Here is a 20,527-nt window from a genome sequence, read left to right on the forward strand (position 1 = left end):
CCCCAGGAGTTCTCTTATTATTGCTTTCCTATCCTAGGGTTGACCAATGGATAGCCTTCCCTGTGATCCTGACTTGGTGTTAATTTTTGCCTTAACCTTTCTTGTTTTTCCTCACCAGTTTGGGGGGAAGCTGGTTACCTTTGGCCTCCCCAGCACCCCTGCCCATCAGGTGCCACAGCCTTGCCTCCGCCTAGTCTTCATCAGTCAGGTCACCACAGAACCTGAATTCCTCATGCGGTCAGCTGAGCTGCAGGAGGGCCTGGGATCAGGAAATCTCCTGAATTACTGTCAGAACAAGATCCAGCAAGCATCACCGCAAAGCGAAAAGATGCTCTGGCAGTTCCTGAAGGTAGGAAGCCTGAAGGCTGGCTGCCCAGAAGTGTTTCTCCAAAGCTGGCCACCCCAGCCTCTGTCAACAACCACCACGTGGCCCAGATTACAGAGGCCCTAACCCCGCTAGGATTTTTCCTACATGGCACCCACCCCGGGCACAAAATCTTCACCCTTTACCCGAGGCTCAGAGACCATTTATGGCTAGGGAAACTGAGGAGTACAAGTAGCATTTGCCTTTTTTCTGCTGTTGCTGATGTCCTGCATACTTTACCAGAGCCAAGGTGAAGGCTTTCACAGTGCCATGCCACAGGGCAGTTAAGGTGATGGGAATGGAGAAGAAAGAAAGGGAAAGGAAGGGAAGAAGATCAGCTGGAAGGCTTTGAGTTGTTTCAGGTAACCCAAGGCAAGTCATTGTGGTGGGACTCAGGGCTCAAGTCCCACTCTACTCTGGAGGCATGGCTTCAGTTGCAGCGTCAGTTTAATTTCAGGTTGCTTATGACACCACGCTGAGTGCTTTACGTGTCAAAGGAAGTGAGCATGTGAGAGGAGAGAGCTGAAGAAAGAAATAACTGGACAGGCAGTGAGAGGATTAGTCATATCTTTGGGATTATAGAGTAGAGTGCAAAAAGAAGGACAGGGCCTGTCCTGGAGGGTCTGAGAAGGACTTGGAGTCTGTGCTTCAGATATACTAGAACTTTATGAAGGTCGATACCAGGAATCTGAGAAGGAGAAAAGGATCTGAGGAAGATCATCAACCGTAGAATGAAGCTAGAAAAAGATGTGGGAAGAGAATAGTAAGAAATAATGCTATTGTTATAAGCAGGATACAGGTAGTAGCTCCAGGAATGGTGGGGTGAGAAAGAGTAGAGGGAATAATTGGGAGTTCAGCCTTTACTCTGCTGAACAAAGGAGACATTGGTGCCCACAGGACAGAGGGGAGTCTGATTTAAAAGCTACGCAAGAGCTGTCCATGATGGTCCTGAAGCTGAGTATGGATGAACATTTCCAGGAGAAGAGGATAGAAGAAGAAGGGGGCCCTGAGAGACTATGAGAAAGATCATAGTAAGAATTCATGGTTCAGTGTGGGATAAATGAAGAGCCCAGGCCAGCTAACCCATTAGGATAGGGCTTCAGGAAGCCTTGGCCCTTAGTATCTGGAACACTGAGTGGGTAAGCTGACTTCGTTTACTATATCCATGCAACTTCCACTTAGGAGTCTTCTCACCTAGCCGTTTAGACTCATAAGACTACTGAAGGCTAACTTGGCATCAGTCTCCTCAGAAGGACAGGGGACGGGAACCACAGCTTGTCAGCAGGGCAGCATCAGGGAGCATCAGGTGGTTCTCTTCTGTGGGAGTCCTTGTTACAGTCCATGAGGCAGCTTAGAGTTCTCTTCTTTAGCTCCCCAGGTGCAAGAAGATGGATATACATCAGGCTGGTGTGCTAGCTGCCCTGGCTTGGAAGCCCCAGGCCCACAAGAGCCAATATCTCTTGTACAAACTCCAAAAGCATAGCTTCTAGGGTCCCTGCAAGGGATCTGTTTAGTACAAGGGTCCTTGCTATCAGGAAAGCCCATGGCATGGTGTCCACATCAATTATTTATAGTTTACATAGTTCCAGTCCAGATGCAATTTACCAGTCACAAGCTGTGTTGCCTAGAAACATAGCTGACATTTTACTTTTATCAGGTTACCAGGGCAATAGATCTAGGAAGTCAACTGAAGGTCCGGTTCTCATTGCAGAAGGGGGAAAGGGTTTGTTAACACATCTGCCCACACCCCAACAGAAATCAAGTCTGGGGAGAAATAGGGACAGATGGTGTTGGCCTCAGTGGGCACTTCTGGTAGTACAAAGAACTACATTTGAGGGTACACTGGCACAGATGTCCGGCTGGTGCAGGAGAGCGTCTTTCACATTCATTTAATGGAGACTTCTATGTTCTGTTGTTCCTTAGGTGACCTTAGAGAAGGACTCCAGAATGAAATTCCTAAAACTATTAGGATACAATAAAGATGAACTTCAGAAGAAGGTAAGCTGCTTTCACATCAGAAACATGCTTGATGCAGAAAAGAGAATCCTGCCAGTGGAAACCATGTCAGAATACCTCTTCCTGGGCTCCATTAATACATATACGAGCATTTTACCTCCTGAAGGTAGTCTCTTTCCCAGGAAAATACGTCAAGGATCCTAGCGAGTCCAGTTGGTGGGGTATGGAGGTGGGAAGAAAGCATAATGCTTATTTGACCTCGTGCTGGGAAGAGTGGTGCTCATAAGTCTCTCCCTGCAGGTGGCCACATGGTTGAAGAGTGATTTGGGGCTGGTTGAGAGCCCTCAGCCCAAGGGAGTTGACCTCAACAGTAACAGACAACAGGCCTTTTGCATCCAGGTGCGGTAGGAGCCCAGCCAGCCTAACCTAGGGTAGCATAGAAGATCTGCCTTTAGGGTATCTTCCCCTTCCTAGCCCTAAGCTTTGCTCTCAGTAAGTGCTCAGCTTCTATGGAAGTCTTCAAACTCCTCACTCATTTAAAACCAGATTGAGACACAGAGACCTAAGCTTTTAGGCTAGGAGTAGAGTTGTGTTTTAACCATGAAGTAGAGCACTTCCCAAACCATACCTGGTTATTTTTTTTTTTTTTTTTTTTTTGTGGAATTTTCACATTTTATTTATTTATTTATTTATTTTTAAATTTATTTTATTTATGGCTGTGTTGGGTCTTCGTTTCTGTGCGAGGGCTTTCTCCAGTTGTGGCAAGCGGGGGCCACTCTTCATCGCGGTGCGCGGGCCTCTCGCTATCGCGGCCTCTCTTGTTGCGGAGCACAGGCTCCAGATGCGCAGGCTCAGCAATTGTGGCTCACGGGCCCAGCCGCTCCGCGGCATGTGGGATCTTCCCAGACCAGGGCTCGAACCCGTGTCCCCTGCATTGGCAGGCGGATTCTCAACCACTGCGCCACCAGGGAAGCCCCCTGGTTATTCTTTTAGCTTTACCCATTAAGAGCCAACTCTTCTTTTTTTTTTAATTGAAATATAGTTGATTTACAATGTTGTGTTAATTTCTGCTGTATAGCAAAGTGATTCAGATATACATACATTCTTTTTTATATTCTTTCCCATTATGGTTTATTACAGGATATTGAATATAGTTCCCTGTGCTATACAGTAGGACCTTGTTGTTTATCCATTCTATATGTACCAGTTTGCATCAGCTAATCCCAAACTCCCACTCCATCCCTCCCCCAACCCCTCCTCCTTGGCAACCACAAGTCTGTTCTCTATGTCTGTGAGTCTGTTTCTGTTTTGTATTGATAGATAAGTTCATTTGAGTCATAGTTTAGATTCCACATATAAATGATATCATATGGTATTTGTCTTTCTCTTTTGACTTACTTCACTTAGTGTGATCATCTCTGGGTCCATCCATGTTGCTGCAAATGGCATTATTTCATTTTTTTTTATGGCTGAGTAGTATTCCACTGTATTTATGTACCACAGCTTCTTTATCCATTCATCTGTGGGTGGACATTTAGGTTGTTTCCATATCTTGGCTATTGTGAGTAGTGCTGCTGTGAACATAGGGGTGCATGTATCTTTTTGAATTATAGTTTTGTCTGGATATATGCCCAGGAGTGGGATTGCTGGATCATATGGCAACTCTATTTTTAGTTTTTTGAGGAACCTCCATACTGTTTTCCACAGTGGCTGCACCAGCTTACATTCCCACCAACAGTGTAGGAGGGTTCCCTTTTCTCCACACCCTCTCCAGCATTTGTTATTTGTAGACTTTTTTTTTTTAATAAATTTATTTATTTTATTTATTTATCTGTGGCTGCGTTGGGTCTTTGTTGTGGCGTGCGGGCTTTCTCTAGTTGCAGTGAGTGGGGGCTACTCTTCGTTGCGGTGCGCGGGCTTCTCATTGCGGTGGCTTCTCGTTGTGGAGCACGGGCTCTAGGCGTGCAGGCTTCAGTAGTTGTGGCATGTGGGCTCAGTAGTTGTGGCTTGTAGGCTCTAGAGCGCAGGCTCAGTAGTTGTGGCACACGGGATTAGTTGCTGCTCAGCATGTGGGATCTTCCCGGACCAGGGCTTGAACCTGTGTCCCCTGCATTGGCAGGCAGATTCTTAACCATGCGCCACCAGAGAAGTCCCTGTAGACTTTTTAATGATGGCCATTCTGACCGGTGTGAGGTGGTATCTCATTGTAATTTTGATTTGCATTTCTCTAATAATTAACAACGTTGAGCATCTTTTCATGTGCGTGTTGGCCATTTGTATGTCGTCTTTGGAGAAATATCTGTTCAGGTCTTCTGCCCATTTTTCGATTGGGTTGTTTTTTTGTTGTTGAGTTGTATGAGCTGTTTATATATTTTGGAAATTAAGCCCTTTCCAGTCGCATCGTTTGCAAATATTTTCTCCCGTTCCATGCATTGTCGTTTTGTTTTGTTTATGTTTTTTCCTTTGCTATGCAAAAGCTTGCAAGTTTAATTAGGTCCCACTTGTTTATTTTTGCTTTTATTTCTATTGAAGGGCCAACTCTTAATAGCACTCCCAGAGAGAGCTACTAAGCCAGCTCTCTGTTCCTGGGCTCATTTCCCAAGAAGCCACCTCTGTCCTTCTTTGTACAGACCTCCAAACATACCACCAAGGAAGCCTCTGCCTGCTCAACCTTCTTTGATGAGCTGGTCCCTCAGGACATGACTCCGTGGGAGATCCCCATCACAGAAGGTACCCTGACCCTGAGGGAGAGGAACCCTCTGTGTGGGAGTGGGTGGGCTTAGAGTTCTCGGGATTTGAGGACATTCCCTTCTTGTCCCCGGCCTCCTGCTTCCCCCCGTGATCACAAATGCTGGGTGGTTCTGTACCAGTTAGAGCTCTCTTTGGCTGGAGATTTTCATGGATGGGTCCTTTGTATGGAAGGCCTTCTACCAAGGTATTTTTTTCTATCCTTCTGTCTTTTTGCTTAAAGAACTGTGACCCTCTTCTTGTTGAGCAAGCACACATCACACCTATGATGCTGCCACCTGAGTCCCTGCCTTGTCTTGGGTCCTGTCCTTAGAGAGTTACCATTGGACCTGGGCACCCCAGTACACCCCACTACACTTTGTTGTGAGGGAATGAATTTTGAGAGTTTGGGGCAAGGCAGACTGAGGGATGCAGAGTATAGGAGGTGGGCTGTGGGCCCTGCTGGGGACAGGAAGCTCGGGTCTGAGGGCAGGCTGATGCAGAGGGGATGCCTCTACCTACAGACACAGACGGACTCCTGAGCCAGGCTCTCCTGCTTGGAGAACTGGGCCCCGCTGTGGAGCTGTGTCTGAAGGAAGAGTGCTTTGCTGATGCCATCATCCTGGCCCAGGCTGGGGGCGCAGATCTGCTGAAGCAAACACAGGAGCACTACTTGGCCAAGAAGAAGACCAGAATTGCCCCGGTAACTGCCCACCATGCAGGAGAGGAGGGGAGGGGATTACTTGGGCCTTGTCAAGTGGATGTCCACACTTTGGGACTGGTGTTTAGACGATCTGCCTATCTCTCTCTCTCCCTACTCTTAACCATTCCTACCTTACCACTAGCCCCTAGTCAGTGGTCTAACAGGAAGGCTGCTTATGAGGGGCTTTTCTCAGCACATCTGTGTGTGTGACTCCTGCTGCCTATGCTGGATGGACGGCTGATGGCCTCCTTCCCTCTCTGCCCATTACAGCTGCTAGCCTGTGTTATACAGAAGAATTGGAAAGATATGGTGTGTGCCTGTAGCCTGAAGAACTGGAGAGAGGCTCTGGCCTTGCTACTGACATACTCAGGGCCAGAGAAATTCCCCGAGCTCTGTGGTAGGTCGCCCTCAGCTCCAGGATGAAGTGGTATGACTCTAGCATGGAGTCAGTGGACACACTGAGGGAGGAGACAGAGGGGTGGCCTGAACTCTGGGAGGTCAAGCCATGTTGTCAGGGACTAGAGTGCATCCCTCTACGTTTAGTAGAGGGCATTTATGGTCCTCTTTTACTTTTTCTTGTCACATCTCAGTGCAAGAGCTTTGCCCTTCACTGCAGAGCAGGATTAGCCTCACTGTTGTCTTAAAGCCACTGAGGCTACTTGTCCCATAACTCATGGTCCCCCACCTGTTTTCAAACAGGAGGAGGAGGAGCACAGGGAAACTGTGCCATTTAAGAAGTTTCTGTCTCTCTGCAGACATGTTGGGAACTCGCATGGAGCAGGAGGGTGGCAGGGCACTAACCTCTGAAGCCAGACTCTGTTACGTGTGCTCAGGAAGTGTGGAGCGGCTGGTGGAGTGCTGGGAAAAATGCCCCCGGGCTTCATCCCCCATGGCTCTACAGGTACCCCGTCTCTGCAGGGCCCTGGTCCCCCACCCCAGGCCTTTAGGAGGGGCTAGCAGTGGAGATTGCAGGGACATCAGAGGTGAGTCTTCTGAGTAACCAGGCTGGAATCAGGGTGTTAGGGAAGAGATTAGGGCCCCTAAAGTCTGGGACCTTTTCCATGGATAAGCTATCATCTTCCTTCTTTCTCAGTCAAGGGAGACTGAGCAGCAGCTGCTTAGATATTAACCTTCGTAATTTTTTCCCACTTCAGGTTTGGGTATATAAGTTTACTCTATATTTGAGTAATTGTGAGCTTGGGCCTTCTATTAGCTTCTGTGAAATGTCCTGTATCTAAATTGTACCAGATACTCTGTGGGTACCCAGAGAAGGTGGGGGTCACAGACTCATGCGGAGACAAAGTCACACATGAAATAAGAGTATAACAGAATCTGAAGGTGATGATGTATTAGCATAAAAGATAAAAAATCCAAAAAGAAGAGGCAGAAATGTACAAGAGTGTAAGACCCAAACGGCTTGGGAAGTGAAGCCAAGTGGCCCTTCTCTGACTGTCATGTCTCTTATATATCATATATCATCACCTGCTACCTGCACCTGGCTATGGCCAGGTGCCCTCATACCCATAGCAGGGAAGTCCTTGGTTGAGCTGCCTGGGCTTGGAGAGCAGGATGTGCTTTGAAGAGGGCTGACTGCCCTTATCCTTGTCCCTGTAGGACCTGATGGAGAAGGTGATGGTCCTTAACAAGAGCTTGAAGCTACTGCGGGGTCCTGATGGGGTGAGCCCAGGCCCTGCCACAACCTACAGAATCGCTCAGTATGCCAACCTCCTGGCAGCCCAGGGCAGCCTGGTCACTGCCATGAGCTACCTACCCAGTGACTGTACTCAGGTGAGTGGGAGCATGTGGAGAGAGCAAACCATTTCATTCAGTCATCTAACACTGGCTGAGCACTTCCATGTTCCAGGCACTATGCTAAATGCTGAAGCTCCCAGGATAAATAAGATCTAGTCCCTCAGGAGGTTCACAGTCTCTTGGGGGAAAATCAGATGTCAATAATTTATCCTGCCGTAACAGAAGATTATACTAAGCGCTGTGGGACTTCACAGGCATGGGGCTGGCTTTGTCTGGAGAAGTCAAAGAAGGCTTCCCAGTGGTTAAAACATTTGAGCTGGACCTTCAAAGAGAAAGAGCTTACCAGAAGAGGTCAGGCATTCTAGGCAGAAAGCACAGCGAGAAGGAAGGTTTGGCAGGAATCAGAGACCTTTTGAGTCCTCTAAGGTGGCTGAAATGTAGAGGGTCGGCTGAAGTTTGAATGCTATGTGGGGCCAGGCTTGTAAGAGAGGATGTTTGCTTGTTTTAACTTTACTTAACACAGTTCTTCATGATTATAACTTTTATAGCCACCAATTCAGCAGCTGAGAGATCGGCTTTTTCATGCCCAGGGTTCTGGTGTCTTGGGCCAGCAGTCTCCCCCTTTCCCCTTTCCCCGGGTTATTGTGGGAGCTGCTCCCCACTCTCAAGAGACATCATCTCCCAGACTGGGATTCCAGTCTTCTCACCAGGTAAGATCTTGCTTGTTCATTCATTCAAAAATACCTGTTAAGTGTCTACCAAGTGCCAGGCATGATTCTAGGCACTTGGAATATATTAGTGAAAAAAATGATGAAAATTCCTGTCTTCATAAAGTATAGATTCAGTTATTTTTCTAATAACTGTTTATTGAACAACTACTGGGCACTTAGAATAGAAAGGTACACAAACCATGATCCTTGCCCTTAATTATCTCATAGTCTAGTCTAGGAAAGATAGGTAAAAATTAACTGCAGTAAAATTCATAAATGCCATGATTGGGATATGATTAAAGAGCCATGAGATCACACAGAAGAAAGCAATTTACTGGGGGACGGGGGAAGTTCAGGGAATGTTTCAGAACGAGTATGATGTTTGATCTGAGTCTTGAAGGTTGAAAGTTATTTAGGCAAAGGAAGAGGTAAGGAAGGCTATTTCAGGCAGAGGGAATGGCATCTACAAAGGCAGTGAAAGGAAAGTAAGCAGAGCCCATTTGAGGAATGACTAACATTTTAATGGGGCTACAAAACAGGTGTTTGTGGCAGTGGAGTGAGTTAGATGAAGCTGGGGTAACAAGTGGTAGTTAGATCAGGAGAGACCTGGCATTCTGTGTTCAAGAGTTTAGACTTGAGGGACTTCCCTGGTGGCGCAGTGGTTAAGAATCCTCCTGCCAATGCAGGCGACACGGGTTCGAGCCCTGGTCCGGGAAGATCCTACGTGCCACAGAGCAACTAAGCCCATGTGCCACAACTACTGAGCCCACGTGCCACAACTGCTGAAGCCCACGCACCTAGAGCGCGTGCTCTGCAACAAGAGAAGCCACTGCAGTGAGAAGCCCATGCACTGCAATGAAGAGTAGCCCCCTGCTCTCCGCAACTAGAGAAAGCCGGCGTGCAGCAACGAAGACCTGACACAGCCATAAATTAATTAATTAATTAATTAATTAATTAATTTTAAAAAGAGTTTAGATTTGACCCTGAAGGCAGGCAGGAGCTATTGAATGGTCTTATGCAGGGGAAGGACTAGCTATGTGTCTAGGAAGGGCAAGGCTAGAGGTGGTTAGGAAGCTATAGCAAGAGATGATGAGGAAATGAAAGACCTAAAACGAGAGAGTGAGGTTGGATTTGAGATATTTAGTAGGTAGAATTGACAGAAATTAACTGGTGATGGTTAAGAGGAGTGTGCTAAATGGGGGGACTGACCACAGTGCCCAGATGGATAGGATGCTGTTAATTTATGAAACCAGGAGCCTACTAGAGGGGAATAAAATCCAGGGAGATTGTAGATAAAGGTATCAGGTAGAAAAGTTCTGATGATTCATCCTGTCCCACCTTTAATTCCCACCCTAATTTTCTTCCCTCCCTCCTCCTCCTTCCCTACTTGCTGGCTCTCTTTCCCTCCCTCCCCTCCCCCTTTCCTCTCACTTTCTCTTTTCTATCTTGAAATAATTACAGATTCACAGGAAGATACAATGAAATGTATTGGGAAGTCTCATGCATCCCAAGCCCACCACATCCCATGCCAGTGTCCCACACAACCACAGTACAATATCAAGGCTGAGATATTGACATTAGTATAATCCACAGATTCAGATTTCACTGGTTTTACATGTACTCATTTGTGTGTGTGTATGTGTGGTGTGTGTGACCATGTAAGAATTTTACTTTTCATCTTTTTAACAGAGTCCTTCACAGAGCAAAAAAAATTAATTTTATAAGTGCCAGTTTATGAAGTTTTCCTTCTATGGCTCATGCTTTTCATGTCAAGTCTAAGAGCTCTTAGCCTAGTCCAAGGTCCCCCAAATTTACTACTGTGTTTTTTCTAGAAGTTTCATAGTTTTATGTTTTACATTTAAGTCCATGTTCCACTTTGAGTTAATTTTTGTGCAAGTGTGAAGTTTGGGTCAGGTTTCATTTTTTTTTTGCCAATGGATGTCCAGAATCATTTATTGAAAAGGCTGTTCCTCTTCCATTGAATTGATTTTGCTCCTTTGTCAAAAATTAGACATATTCATATGGGCTTATTTCTCAGTCCCCTGTTCTGTTCCACTGATCTATGTGTCTCTCCTTCTGCCAGTACCACTCTGTCTTGATTACTACCTCTATATCAGTAAGTCTTGACATGGGGAATAGTAATTCCTCCTACTTTATTTTTCTGTTTCAAAATTGCTTTGGATATTCTAGGACCATGTTCTTTTCACATAAATTTTAGAGTAAGTTTGCCTATATCTAAAAAGAAACTTGCAGAAATGGACAGGAATTGCATTAAAACTATAGATTAATGTAGGGATAGTTGACATCTTTACTATATTGAGTCTTCCCATACATGAACATGGTATGTCTCTCCAGTACTGTCTCCATCAGCACTTCATAATTTTCATCATACAGCTCCTGACATGTTTTGTTCATTTCAAACATAAGTATTTAATTTTCTCTTGAGCAATTTGAAATCAAATGGTATTGCATTTTCAATTTTGGTTTCCACTTGTTTATTATCAGTGTATAGAAATGTAATTGGTTTTTATGTGTTAATCTTGTATCACGTGACTTTTCAATGCTCATAAATGAGATTCCTGAACTCATTTATTTGCTTTAGGAGTGTTTTGTGGATTCCTTGGGAATTTCTATGTAGATAGTTATGTCATCTGCGAATAGAGACAGTTTTATTTCTTTTTTTCCAAATTGTATGCCTTTAATTTCTCTTGCCTTATTGTAGTACTAAAATAAGAATGGTGAGTGTGAACACCCTAACCTTGTTTCCAGTCTTAGAGGGAAAACATTCAGTTTTTCACCACTAAGTATGATGGTAGCTCTAGGTTTTTTGTAGCTGCTCTTTATGAGGCTAAGGAAGTTTTTCCATCTATTCCTGGGGTACTGAATCATGAATCAGTGTTGAACTTTGTCAGATGTTTTTTTCTGCATCATTTTATATGATCAAATGATTTTCCTTCTTTAACCTGTTGATGTGGTGGATTACGTTGATTGATTTTTAAATATATCATGATATACATTGCATGACCTGGAGTAAATCTCATTTGGTTGTGGTATATTATTTTTATACACATTGTTGGATTTGATTTGCTAAAATTTTGCTGAGTATTTTTGTGTCTAAGTTTATGAGAAATTTTGGTCTGTAGTTTCATTTTGTAGTGTTGGTATCAGGGTAGTACTGACCTCATGAAGTGAGCTAGGAAATGTTCCTTCTTCTATATTCTGAAAGAGATTATGTAAACTTTGTGTTAATTCTCTGAATGTTTGGTGAAATTCTCCAGTGAAACTACCTAGGCCTAGAGATTTTTTTTTGGGGGGGGGAGCTTTTTAATTACAAATTTAATTCCTTTAATTACAAATTTAATTAATTTAATTTAATAATCCAAGAAATATTCAGGTTTTCTATTTAATTTTGGCTGAGTTTTGGTAGTTTGTGGTTCTTGAGGAATTGGTCTGTTTTTTCTAAGTTGTCAAGTTTATGAATGTAAAGTTATTTGTAGTATTCCTTGTTATCTCTTTAATGGCTGCAGGGTCTGTTGTAATGTTCCCTGCTTCATCCTTGATCTTGATGAATTGTGTCTTCTCTCTTTGTCTTTGTCAGTCTTTATAAAGGTTTATCAATTTTGTTGGTTTTTTTTAAGAATTAGTATTTTGTTTCATTTTCTTTGTTGTTTTTCTGTTTTCGGTTACTTACCTTTCTTTTCCTTTCCAAGTGCTGACCCTTTTTTCTCTTCCATCAGGTTCCAGCTCCATCTCCAAGGCCAAGGATTTTTACACCTCCGTCATCACTTGTGATGCCCTTGACACCTTCCCGTCCTAGTCCTTATCAGGGCTCCAGAATGCAGAATACAAGTGACTACAGGCCATCTGGGTTCCAGGAAGCCCAGTCTTTGCCTGTGGTCCCTGGGGTAAGGCCTGGTGAGTGACTGAGTGGAGACCTGTCTAGGCGGAGCACAGAGGAAAACATCTGGCATGGCCAGAATGGATTTGGGAGGCAGTATGTCTATCTAGTGAGAGGAGCTTAGAGTTTGAAGTCTGAATTCTCAGTACTGTCAGTTACTGGCTTTGTACCTGTGGGCAATATACCTAGCCACTTTGTTTCTTTTGAAAATTGAGAGTGGTTGTTATTGGTCATTTCAACCCCACAGGATTGTTCTGAGGGTCAAGTAAAGAATATAGTTAAAAGTACTTTGTAAATGGTAGATCTCTATACACATGTATTAGTTATTTATTATTATTATCGTTTTTTTTTTATTGCTGCCTTATTCCTCCCTGATGTGCTCTGAGTCTCTCCCAAATTGAAATTTGGTGGCAAATGACCTGTTTCTACCCCATTTCAGCTTTATCTCAGCCGCAGCTATCAGGAGGGCAAAGGGTGCAAGCTCCTAACCCCGTGGGATTCCCTGGAACATGGCCTCTTCCTGGTCCACCCACGGCACCCCCAGACATTATGCAGGCTGGTTCTGCCTCCCTGCCTGAGACTCCTCGACGGCTCCCTCTGCTTCCTGTGAGAGCACCAGGCTTCAACCCTATGAGCTCCCAGCCGCCAGCCCCTCCTGTCACCTTCTCTGCAGCACACCCTCCAGGAGGGCCAGGTGCTCCATGCGCCGATGCCTTCCCGACCACTGGCATCTTGACTCCTCAACCAGGTCACTCTTCTCCCATGGCCTCCCTCTCCTCCCCTCCCCACTACCACGTTGGGAGTCTCTTTCCTCAAGCCAATGAACTGGGGTTGGAGAATGTCAACTCAGAGTGTGGCTGATCTGTGGAGGGAGGTGTGGCAGACTCCAACTAAAATAATTTTCCTGGTCTTCAGACCAAAAATTCCAGTGTTTTTGATCATGCCCCTAAAATACCTCTATATTTATACTATTCAGGACCTCAAGATTCCTTGGAAAATGCTCCAGTGCCCAGGGGAAACCTCCAGAGGAAAGAGGTCAACACATCTCCCGCAACTCAACCCCTTATACATTCACCGACGACCCACACTCTAGTTCCGTACAGAAAGCAGCCTGGTCCTTCCCATTCTGCTTTCCCCACTCACTCTTCTCCCCTCAGCTCCCTCCTCTTTCCTTCTTATACACATTCACCATCTTCTCACTTCCAGGTTCCCCACAAATTATTCTGTGCCCTCGTTCATTCATAATTTCTGCCACTCCCTCAAAGCAGGGCCGAAGGAGTCTTTCAGCTTAGACTCACGTGCCTTTCTTTTCTCTCTCTTTAGTTGCCAGAGACATTTATGCCCCCAGCACCAATTACTGCTCCAGTTATGTGCCTCACCCCTGAGCCACGAGGGGTCCTTTCCTCACAGCCTGCTGTCCCCAGTGTGAGTCATGCTCCCCCTGGAGCCCCAGGAGAACTTAGCCTGTAGGTGACAGGAATGATGTGTTTCCCTCCTCTTGGAAACCTTCTTTTCTTGGGTATAGAAAAGCAGGGAGCACGGTAGATGGCTTTATTCCTCAAGTTGGAGGCAGAAGGAGATGGGGTGGGGGGCAGATACCAAGTGTCCCTACTGCAGACAAGGGAGGTTGCCCCTCCTCAGCTCTGCTCTGCTCTAGTGGGAGCAGTGTGACCCCCAAGTCACTGAGGCCTAGTTCTGAGGGGAGCCGTGAGCAGGACAGCTTGCCTCTCTCTCCTGTGTCCCTGCTCCCTCCTCAGCAACTGCAGCGGCCACCTGAGAAGATGGACAGGAAGGAGCTGCCCCCTGAACATCAGTCCTTGAAGATCAGCCTTGAGGCGCTTCTGCAGCGCTGCTCCCTGTCTGCCACTGATGTAGTGAGTCTGAACCTTCCCCATGATGCTCCCCTCCTACCCTAGCTGGTCCCAGGATCCCTTAGCTGTAGACCAGTTCCTTGTGTGACTCTTCTTACTGTCCCTGGACATGCTTCCTGTATCTTATACTTATTTGATGTCCATGTGGAGTTGGGGAGGACTTGTCTGGTCTGGAGGTTATCTCCTTGGTAGCAAGACCAAACAGTACTGAGACTTAGCTCTTGGAAAGGCAGCAGGGAGGACTGCAAGGAGGGTGAGACCAGGAGTGAGGAGACCTGCCATTCATTCCTGGCTGCGTCAGCTTGAGCGAGTCACTTAGCCTCTTCAGGTCTCCTTTTTGTCCTCCGTGAAATGAAAGAGCATTAAGCCATTCTAGCTCTAAGGTACCGTGATTCTTTATGGTTCTGTGTAGTGTTAGGCATAGTAGCTGGAATCAGAATCCATTTCCCTCCCTGCAGAAGACAAAACGGAAGCTGGATGAAGCAGCCCAACGTCTAGAGTGTCTATATGAGAAGCTCTGCGAAGGGACAGTAAGTACAGTCAGTGGTGCTCCTCTGCCTCCTGCTCTTCCACCTTCACCCATGGCCAAAGGGTGCCCAGTGTCCCTTCCTATAGGACTCACTGACCCTGGGTTCCTTACAGAATATAGACATCTTGCCTGGACTGGGCTCTAGAACTTAAGTCCTCTCTTCTCCCTTCCATGCCTCCAGGGTAGGGGCGGGGTTGGGCTTACTAACTGCGGGCTAATCCTTCCACAGCTCTCGCCTCCTGTTCTGGCTGGGCTCCACGAGGTTGCCCGATGTGTGGACGCAGGAAGCTTTGAGCGGGGCCTCGCCGTGCATGCTCAGGTGGTGAGCTGCAGCAGCTTCAGCGAGGTCTCCAGCTTCATGCCTGTCCTGAAGTCCGTCCTCACCATCGCTCATAAGCTACACATCTAGACCAGGCAGCTCCTCTTGCCAGGAGGCCACTTCTACTGTTACTTAACTCCTTCTTGCAGGAAAGGGGAATTTCGGAACAGATTCCGTTTGTTTTTCCTAGCCCTCTTCCCTTGCTGCCAGGTATATGATGCTGTAGGCTTGGCTCCAAACCAGCAGAGTGCCTGCTCTCCACCCCTTTATGCGTGGCTCTCTGGGATCTGCTCAGGGCTCTCTCAGCCTGTTCTTCTTCACTTTCCCTAAAACTGTACTCCACCAGGGTCTGGCGCAGTGTGTCTTCTCCCCCAGGGATATTCTAAGTGGCTTCTGAGAGGGTGAGCAGGATCGTTACTTCCAAGTCTACCTCGACTGTACCCATCTTGTGGGTCTTTTGTCTTTCCCCTTCTGTGGGTTATGAGCCTGACTTTACCTTTTCCTTGCCTCTGACTTCATATTTCCAGGTTCATACTTCTCTGAGCCGCAGAGGCTGGGGTAGAGTTGACTGCTGTTCACCCTTTGAACAAGTCATACACATGAGGGATGGGTGCTGAGCACAATGAAGAGAAGGAACTCAGACCCTTTTAAGAAGGGACCTCTCAACTGCCAGCATTGTTAAGGGTGAGCCAGGTGAAGTGGAGGGTGGATGGGATGCCTCTTGCTGAGAGCTGTCTTAGGCTATGGGATAGGAGCAGAGGGACCACTACCTGTGGGGAGTGGCCCCGGACTCAGCCTGCCTGATCCCTGGCCCAAGGCCTAGACCACTCATTCTGTGATTAGAAGCCAGGTTCTGGAATAGGAGCCATATTAATGAAAGAGTCTTCTAGCACTGTTCTTCAAGGCTTGGAGGCCCTCTTCCCCCAGCCCCACACATCTCAGGGCTGTCTTCTCTGGCTGCGCTTTCATGGTTGGACTCTGCATTTGAAGCACTGATGTACTTTAAGTACAATAAAGCTGCTTTAGTTTGGTTTCCTCTGTCATCTCCCAATTATTATCTCCTCTAGGTCCTAGTTTGCTCTTATCTGTCTTCCCGGTCCTCTTTGTTCTTGTTCCCTATACCCTAATAAGGCAGGGGAGAGGCTTGGGGACAGATTGGAAGTCAGGAGAGTTGAAGAAAGGAGGTGGCACTGAATTAGGCTCTCCTTGCAGCGTTTATGGTCACTCTGCTGTGTGTGTGTGTGTGTGTGTGTGTGTGTGTGTCTCTATCCGTGCCTGACATTCAGCTCCAGGGTTTTCCCCACACCACTTCAGGGCTGAGCTCAGCTACACAAAAGGGGCTGGGTGTGAAGCCAGGGGTACGATCTCTAATCCTGTTGTAGATCGCATCATGTCTGCAGGCTAGATGTGTGTGTTTGGGAGGAAGGGATTGTTAGGCAGTATTTGTTTGTAAAGCCACTTGCTCTTCAGATAATACTTGCACTAACTTCTATTGATGAAGCAGTGTGAGCCCCAGCAAAGTCCTTTCCCAAAGTGTCTTTGAAGCCAAGAGCCCATTGAAGGGAAGAAAGGCCGGGAGAGGGGATTAGTTTGTTCAGCAGCTGTGAATTTCAGTGGGAGGTTGATGAACTCCGAAGTCTTTGTTTAAATTAAAGGTGGGGAGAAAAAAGCCGCTGCTGGAGCGAGAGCCTCACTTGGGGCCCTGAACTAACACAAGGAGAAGTCTGAGCTGCGGGGAGCTGTGTACTGACTGCGAAGACTTTTCCCAAACACTTTTCGGGAAAGGTGTTATGAGAAGAGAAGGGGGCGGAGTGGGGGATTAGCATGTGAAATGAAGTTTTCATTGACTCCGGTGGGGGTAGAAGGCTATTTTAATGGCATTTTGTTCTCTTATTTTCTCTTCTTGAGCTCTTTAGAGATATTGTTTTGCTAAGGCAGGCTTTCTTCCCCCTTCTTTCCAGTCTGCGGATTGCCTCTATGGGAGCCAACATAAATATTTCTCCTCCAGGAATGCGGGTTAATTAAAAGGAAATGAATGAGTGGAAGCATCCAATCCAGACCCACAATAGGCGAGTGCCCTGGCCTGCCCTTCCCTCCCACCACCACCAGCAACGCCAGCGCTGAGCACGACCCTGTCTCTGTCTTTGCCCTAACCTGCTGCTAAGGCCAGTTGAGGCTGCGATTCTTTTCAAGAAAAGAAAGCCCTGCCTGTGTGTAGGCTCACAGGCTAGGGACAGGAAGGAGACAGTGTTTTGTCCCCTCCACCCAGCGTCCTTGTCACTTCTCAGGACCTCCCTCTGCTTCTGTCCCCTGGCTGAGACAGATGGACTCCTAAAGAGCACACAAGAGGAGGGAAGGGGCCTGGGTTCCAGGACTCACCCCACGGTACCTTACTAGTTGGTGGAGCAAGCCAGACATCTTTCTCAGCATCAGTTTAAATCTGTAAAACAGAAGGTTTCACTAGCTGACCTCGAAGGTGTCTTCCCATGCAACCGGTCTGGTTGTCCACATTTATAAAGGGGAACACAGCACTGGTGATTGATTATAAAAGAGAACCTACACTCCATGAATGCAGGAGGTCAGTGTGTTGTTCACCACTGTATTTCCACTCTGGTGTTCATTGAATGAATAAATGAATGAATAGATAATGCAAGAGGGGGAAAAAAAGCAATCCAGATCTAAGGTAGCTCAGTATTGTTTTCTTTATAGATGCAAATGAATGTGGTATCAATCATATCCATTTGGGAATACAAAACAATAACGTATGAAAGAACTTTCTGGCAGCATGACATGTTTCAAGTACTGACCTGGAGTTATCAGATGTGGAGCACAATAGTTCTCCTACTTGTATGCTGAGAGACCTCCTGGAGAATGTAGCTTTCCTTTACAACATTGTACTTTTATATTTTCTAGCTGCCTTGCCAGATTTTCTTACTGTACACTATCAAGTAATTCTGCCAAGTGAGACAGCCAAGTTAGTACATGCTGCTGCTTGATTAGGGACGAAGGGCAAGTTGGGAGATTCAAGAGGCCCAGATCAAAGCTGAGGGAAGGAGCAAAAGGCCTTTTGCTGATGGAACTGGAAATGAAGCACTAGGAGACCCTGAAAGGAAGCATGTTCCCTGTAAGGAGGTAAGGGGAACCTCTCTCCTCAGTAAGTGTTAGTGGGACCAGACGATGTGTAGGGATGAGGCCAGGGATTTGAGGTCTGACCTGGGCATTGTGTCAATTTGGAATATGAGAGCCTTTCCACTGTCACTGGTCAGCCTTTAGAGCCTCCACCCATTTTACCCACTTGGAGCCACTCCTCTGTGCTTTCTCCTCCTCTACAAGAGATGGGATGAAGTTGTCTAGCATTTGACCAGTTCTGCTCCGGAAGGGCTGCGGGGCTACCTGGTGCCTATGACCCAGGACCAGCCTAGGGGAAGGGAGATGACCGGCAAGCTCCTTGGGCTGCAGAGGGTCTGTCAGGGATTAGTTCTTCCCTTCCCAGAGCCCTATTTCACCAAGTCCCTGCTGTACTGCTGCTTTCTGAGAAGAGAACCAGAAGACTCAAGCACAACCAGCAGCAAGGTCTTAGCTACTGAGTGAATGTATTGGTGGAAGATTTATGGGGATGATTTACTAATCCTTGGCAGATTAACCTCTGTCAGGCCAGGATAACTACTTAGGCCATCAGGGAAGTGAGGCTCACAGGAGGATAGTATCCTGGCAAGGTGGGAGGGAGGAGAGGACCTAGAGGTTATATCTTACACACGCTCTTCCCCATATCCCCAAGAATAAGTTCAATACCTGAAAAAAAGGCACATGTCACAGTGACTGCAATAAATTAAGGTTCAAGGTGCTGAACTTCCTATTATTAACAGTTTCATTGTAGGAAGTTTATGTATTGAAGGAAAGTATCCAATGCCTGAATCCTGCCTGTTTGAGAACCAGGTTAGTGAAAAGGAAGGGTCCCAGCTTCTCCTTCCTCATGACCTGTCTTCAGAGGTGCAAACCAGGGTCTGAATGGGAAATTAGCTTTATTTATCTCAGTCTTGGCTCAGGGGAATAAGATCCTTTGGGGAAAGAGAAGAAGTAAAGTTGGTTGCTAGGAGGCTATAGGTTAGGAGCAGGGAGGAGGTTACTTTAAAGAGTAGGAAATGACTGGCAGTCTGCCCTTACATCATTCTTAGATGTTGTGGGTATGTGTCTGGAGCACCTTGGGTGATTGTCTAGGAAGGTCATTGCCCCACTGGCAAAGTCCATTAGAGACATGGTATCACAAGGATGAGTGGCACCCTTGGTTTTCAGCAAGTCAGCATTCTAGGGTTCCCATTTCCTCCATCTTCAACCCCTGCCTCTAGGAACCAACCTCCAAAGACATGCTTTTTCCTGGGTCAGTTTCCTCAGTATCCGTTCAGGGAAGGAAGGAAGGAAAGGGGGGAGAGAAAGCAGAGATTCCTGGGAGTCTATGCCAGCAGTTAGGGAATCAGAAGCACAGGAGGGCCTCTGCAGAAGGAAGGTGTGGCAATGGCAGAGAGCTGGCAGCAGAAAAATGAGGGGGAGGGGATGGGGGGAGCGGGGAAGACGGGTAAAAGAAAAAAGCCGTGTTTTCCCTGGGCCCTGCATATCTCTCGGAAGGGTTCTTCCAGTTCCTAAGCTCTCCACAGGCTAGGCCAGGCGTTAGGGCAGCTGGGACCGGGAGGAGGAACACCTATTCTCTTCCTACTCCAAGGAAGATCAATAGCTCAGCATCTCAGAACAGAGGGTTCTCAGACCTAAGTGTGGTGAGCAGATGATGCAGACAGCGCGAGGAGAGAGCAGAGGAATTGTGGAAACAGGTTGGAAAGTGGCAAGCACAGGAGAGATTGCAGCGTCTCTCTCCCTCTCGGGATCCCTGGCCTTGGTAGTGTGGGGTCCCTATTCCCTAGATTCCTCTACTACTGGGGTCTCTAAAAGAAGCCAAGGACAAATTGGGAAAGGAGAGTGCGGAAGGGGACACTTAGGGTTTTGTCCCGGGTTTGTGCGCCGCGCCCCCCCGCGGCCGGTCCGCGCGACTGCAGAAGTACTTGGTGACCCGGCGGCGGCACTGCTCGCAGCGGACCGCGCAGCACCAGTGGAACTTGCAGTTGCAGCTGGACACGGTCTCGGCGCGGCGCTCCTCCACCGCCAGCCCACAGTCCCCGCAGAGCCGACGGCAGCTACGGCGCTCCCAGCGGCCCAGGGCCCGGCCGCGCCGCAGGCACTCTCTGCCTTCGGTGCCCAGCAGTCCTAGCGTTTTGTTCTCCAGGCAGTAGTCTGGGGAGTCCTCCAGGTGCACCAGCTCCCTCGTGGAGATGGAGCGAAAGGTGTCTGCGATGGCGCCGCGGCCCGCCGCGCTGTTGCCAGCACCCTGCAGCAGGTCCACCTTGAGAGCTGCGTGGTACTTCTCTTTCAGGTGCGCGCCCACCTCTCGGAACTCAGGCAGCTGCAGCCAGCAGGTCTGCGTGGTGCAGCTGCCAGACACGCCGTGGCACTTACACGTGCGTTTCATGGTGCCCTTCACCGCCTGGGAAGAGAGCTAGGAGTGAGCGGGCCAGGGATTAAGCGCCTGGGGAGTGTCACCCTCTGGCGGGTTGCGAGGATTCTAGCTAGTCTACGTGGCCAGCCGCCTCGATGCCGCATTTCCCCAATCTGATGAATGAATTGAAGAGCCGTCCGCACCTAGGGCTGACAG

General features: G+C 47.4%; 2 protein-coding genes across 10 annotated transcripts in view; one reads left to right on the top strand and one right to left on the bottom strand.

Moving 5' to 3' along the window:
* The window catches only part of SEC31B (SEC31 homolog B, COPII coat complex component), a 46,008-nt gene that overhangs the window by 15,632 nt on the left and 9,849 nt on the right, over nt 1-20,527 (top strand). For 2 of the 9 annotated variants that reach the window (XM_082425110.1, XM_082425111.1), the window contains exons 11-26: nt 119-349; nt 2,288-2,362; nt 2,621-2,719; nt 4,951-5,050; nt 5,572-5,750; nt 6,021-6,147; nt 6,506-6,651; nt 7,365-7,538; nt 8,051-8,212; nt 11,950-12,127; nt 12,550-12,858; nt 13,087-13,145; nt 13,434-13,535; nt 13,868-13,984; nt 14,440-14,511; nt 14,740-15,862. In XM_082425110.1, coding sequence (XP_082281236.1) covers nt 119-349; nt 2,288-2,362; nt 2,621-2,719; nt 4,951-5,050; nt 5,572-5,750; nt 6,021-6,147; nt 6,506-6,651; nt 7,365-7,538; nt 8,051-8,212; nt 11,950-12,127; nt 12,550-12,858; nt 13,087-13,145; nt 13,434-13,535; nt 13,868-13,984; nt 14,440-14,511; nt 14,740-14,919 — 2,310 coding nt within the window. In that variant the 3' untranslated portion in view covers nt 14,920-15,862. Of the gene's footprint in view, nt 1-118; nt 350-2,287; nt 2,363-2,620; nt 2,720-4,950; nt 5,051-5,571; nt 5,751-6,020; nt 6,148-6,505; nt 6,652-7,364; nt 7,539-8,050; nt 8,213-11,949; nt 12,128-12,549; nt 12,859-13,086; nt 13,146-13,433; nt 13,985-14,439; nt 14,512-14,739; nt 15,863-16,790; nt 17,962-20,527 lie in introns of those variants that run through there. The other 7 variants (XR_014253457.1, XR_014253456.1, XR_014253459.1 and 4 more) reach the window with 7 other exon arrangements.
* WNT8B (Wnt family member 8B) overlaps nt 17,958-20,527 on the bottom strand; it is a 30,684-nt gene continuing 28,114 nt past the window's right edge. The window contains exon 6 of the mRNA XM_082425423.1: nt 17,958-20,359. Coding sequence (XP_082281549.1) covers nt 19,814-20,359 — 546 coding nt within the window. The 3' untranslated portion in view covers nt 17,958-19,813. The remainder of the gene's footprint in view (nt 20,360-20,527) is intronic.

The sequence above is a fragment of the Balaenoptera physalus genome (assembly GCF_965194825.1).
Source record: "Balaenoptera physalus genome assembly, chromosome: 14".
NCBI lineage: Eukaryota > Metazoa > Chordata > Mammalia > Artiodactyla > Balaenopteridae > Balaenoptera > Balaenoptera physalus.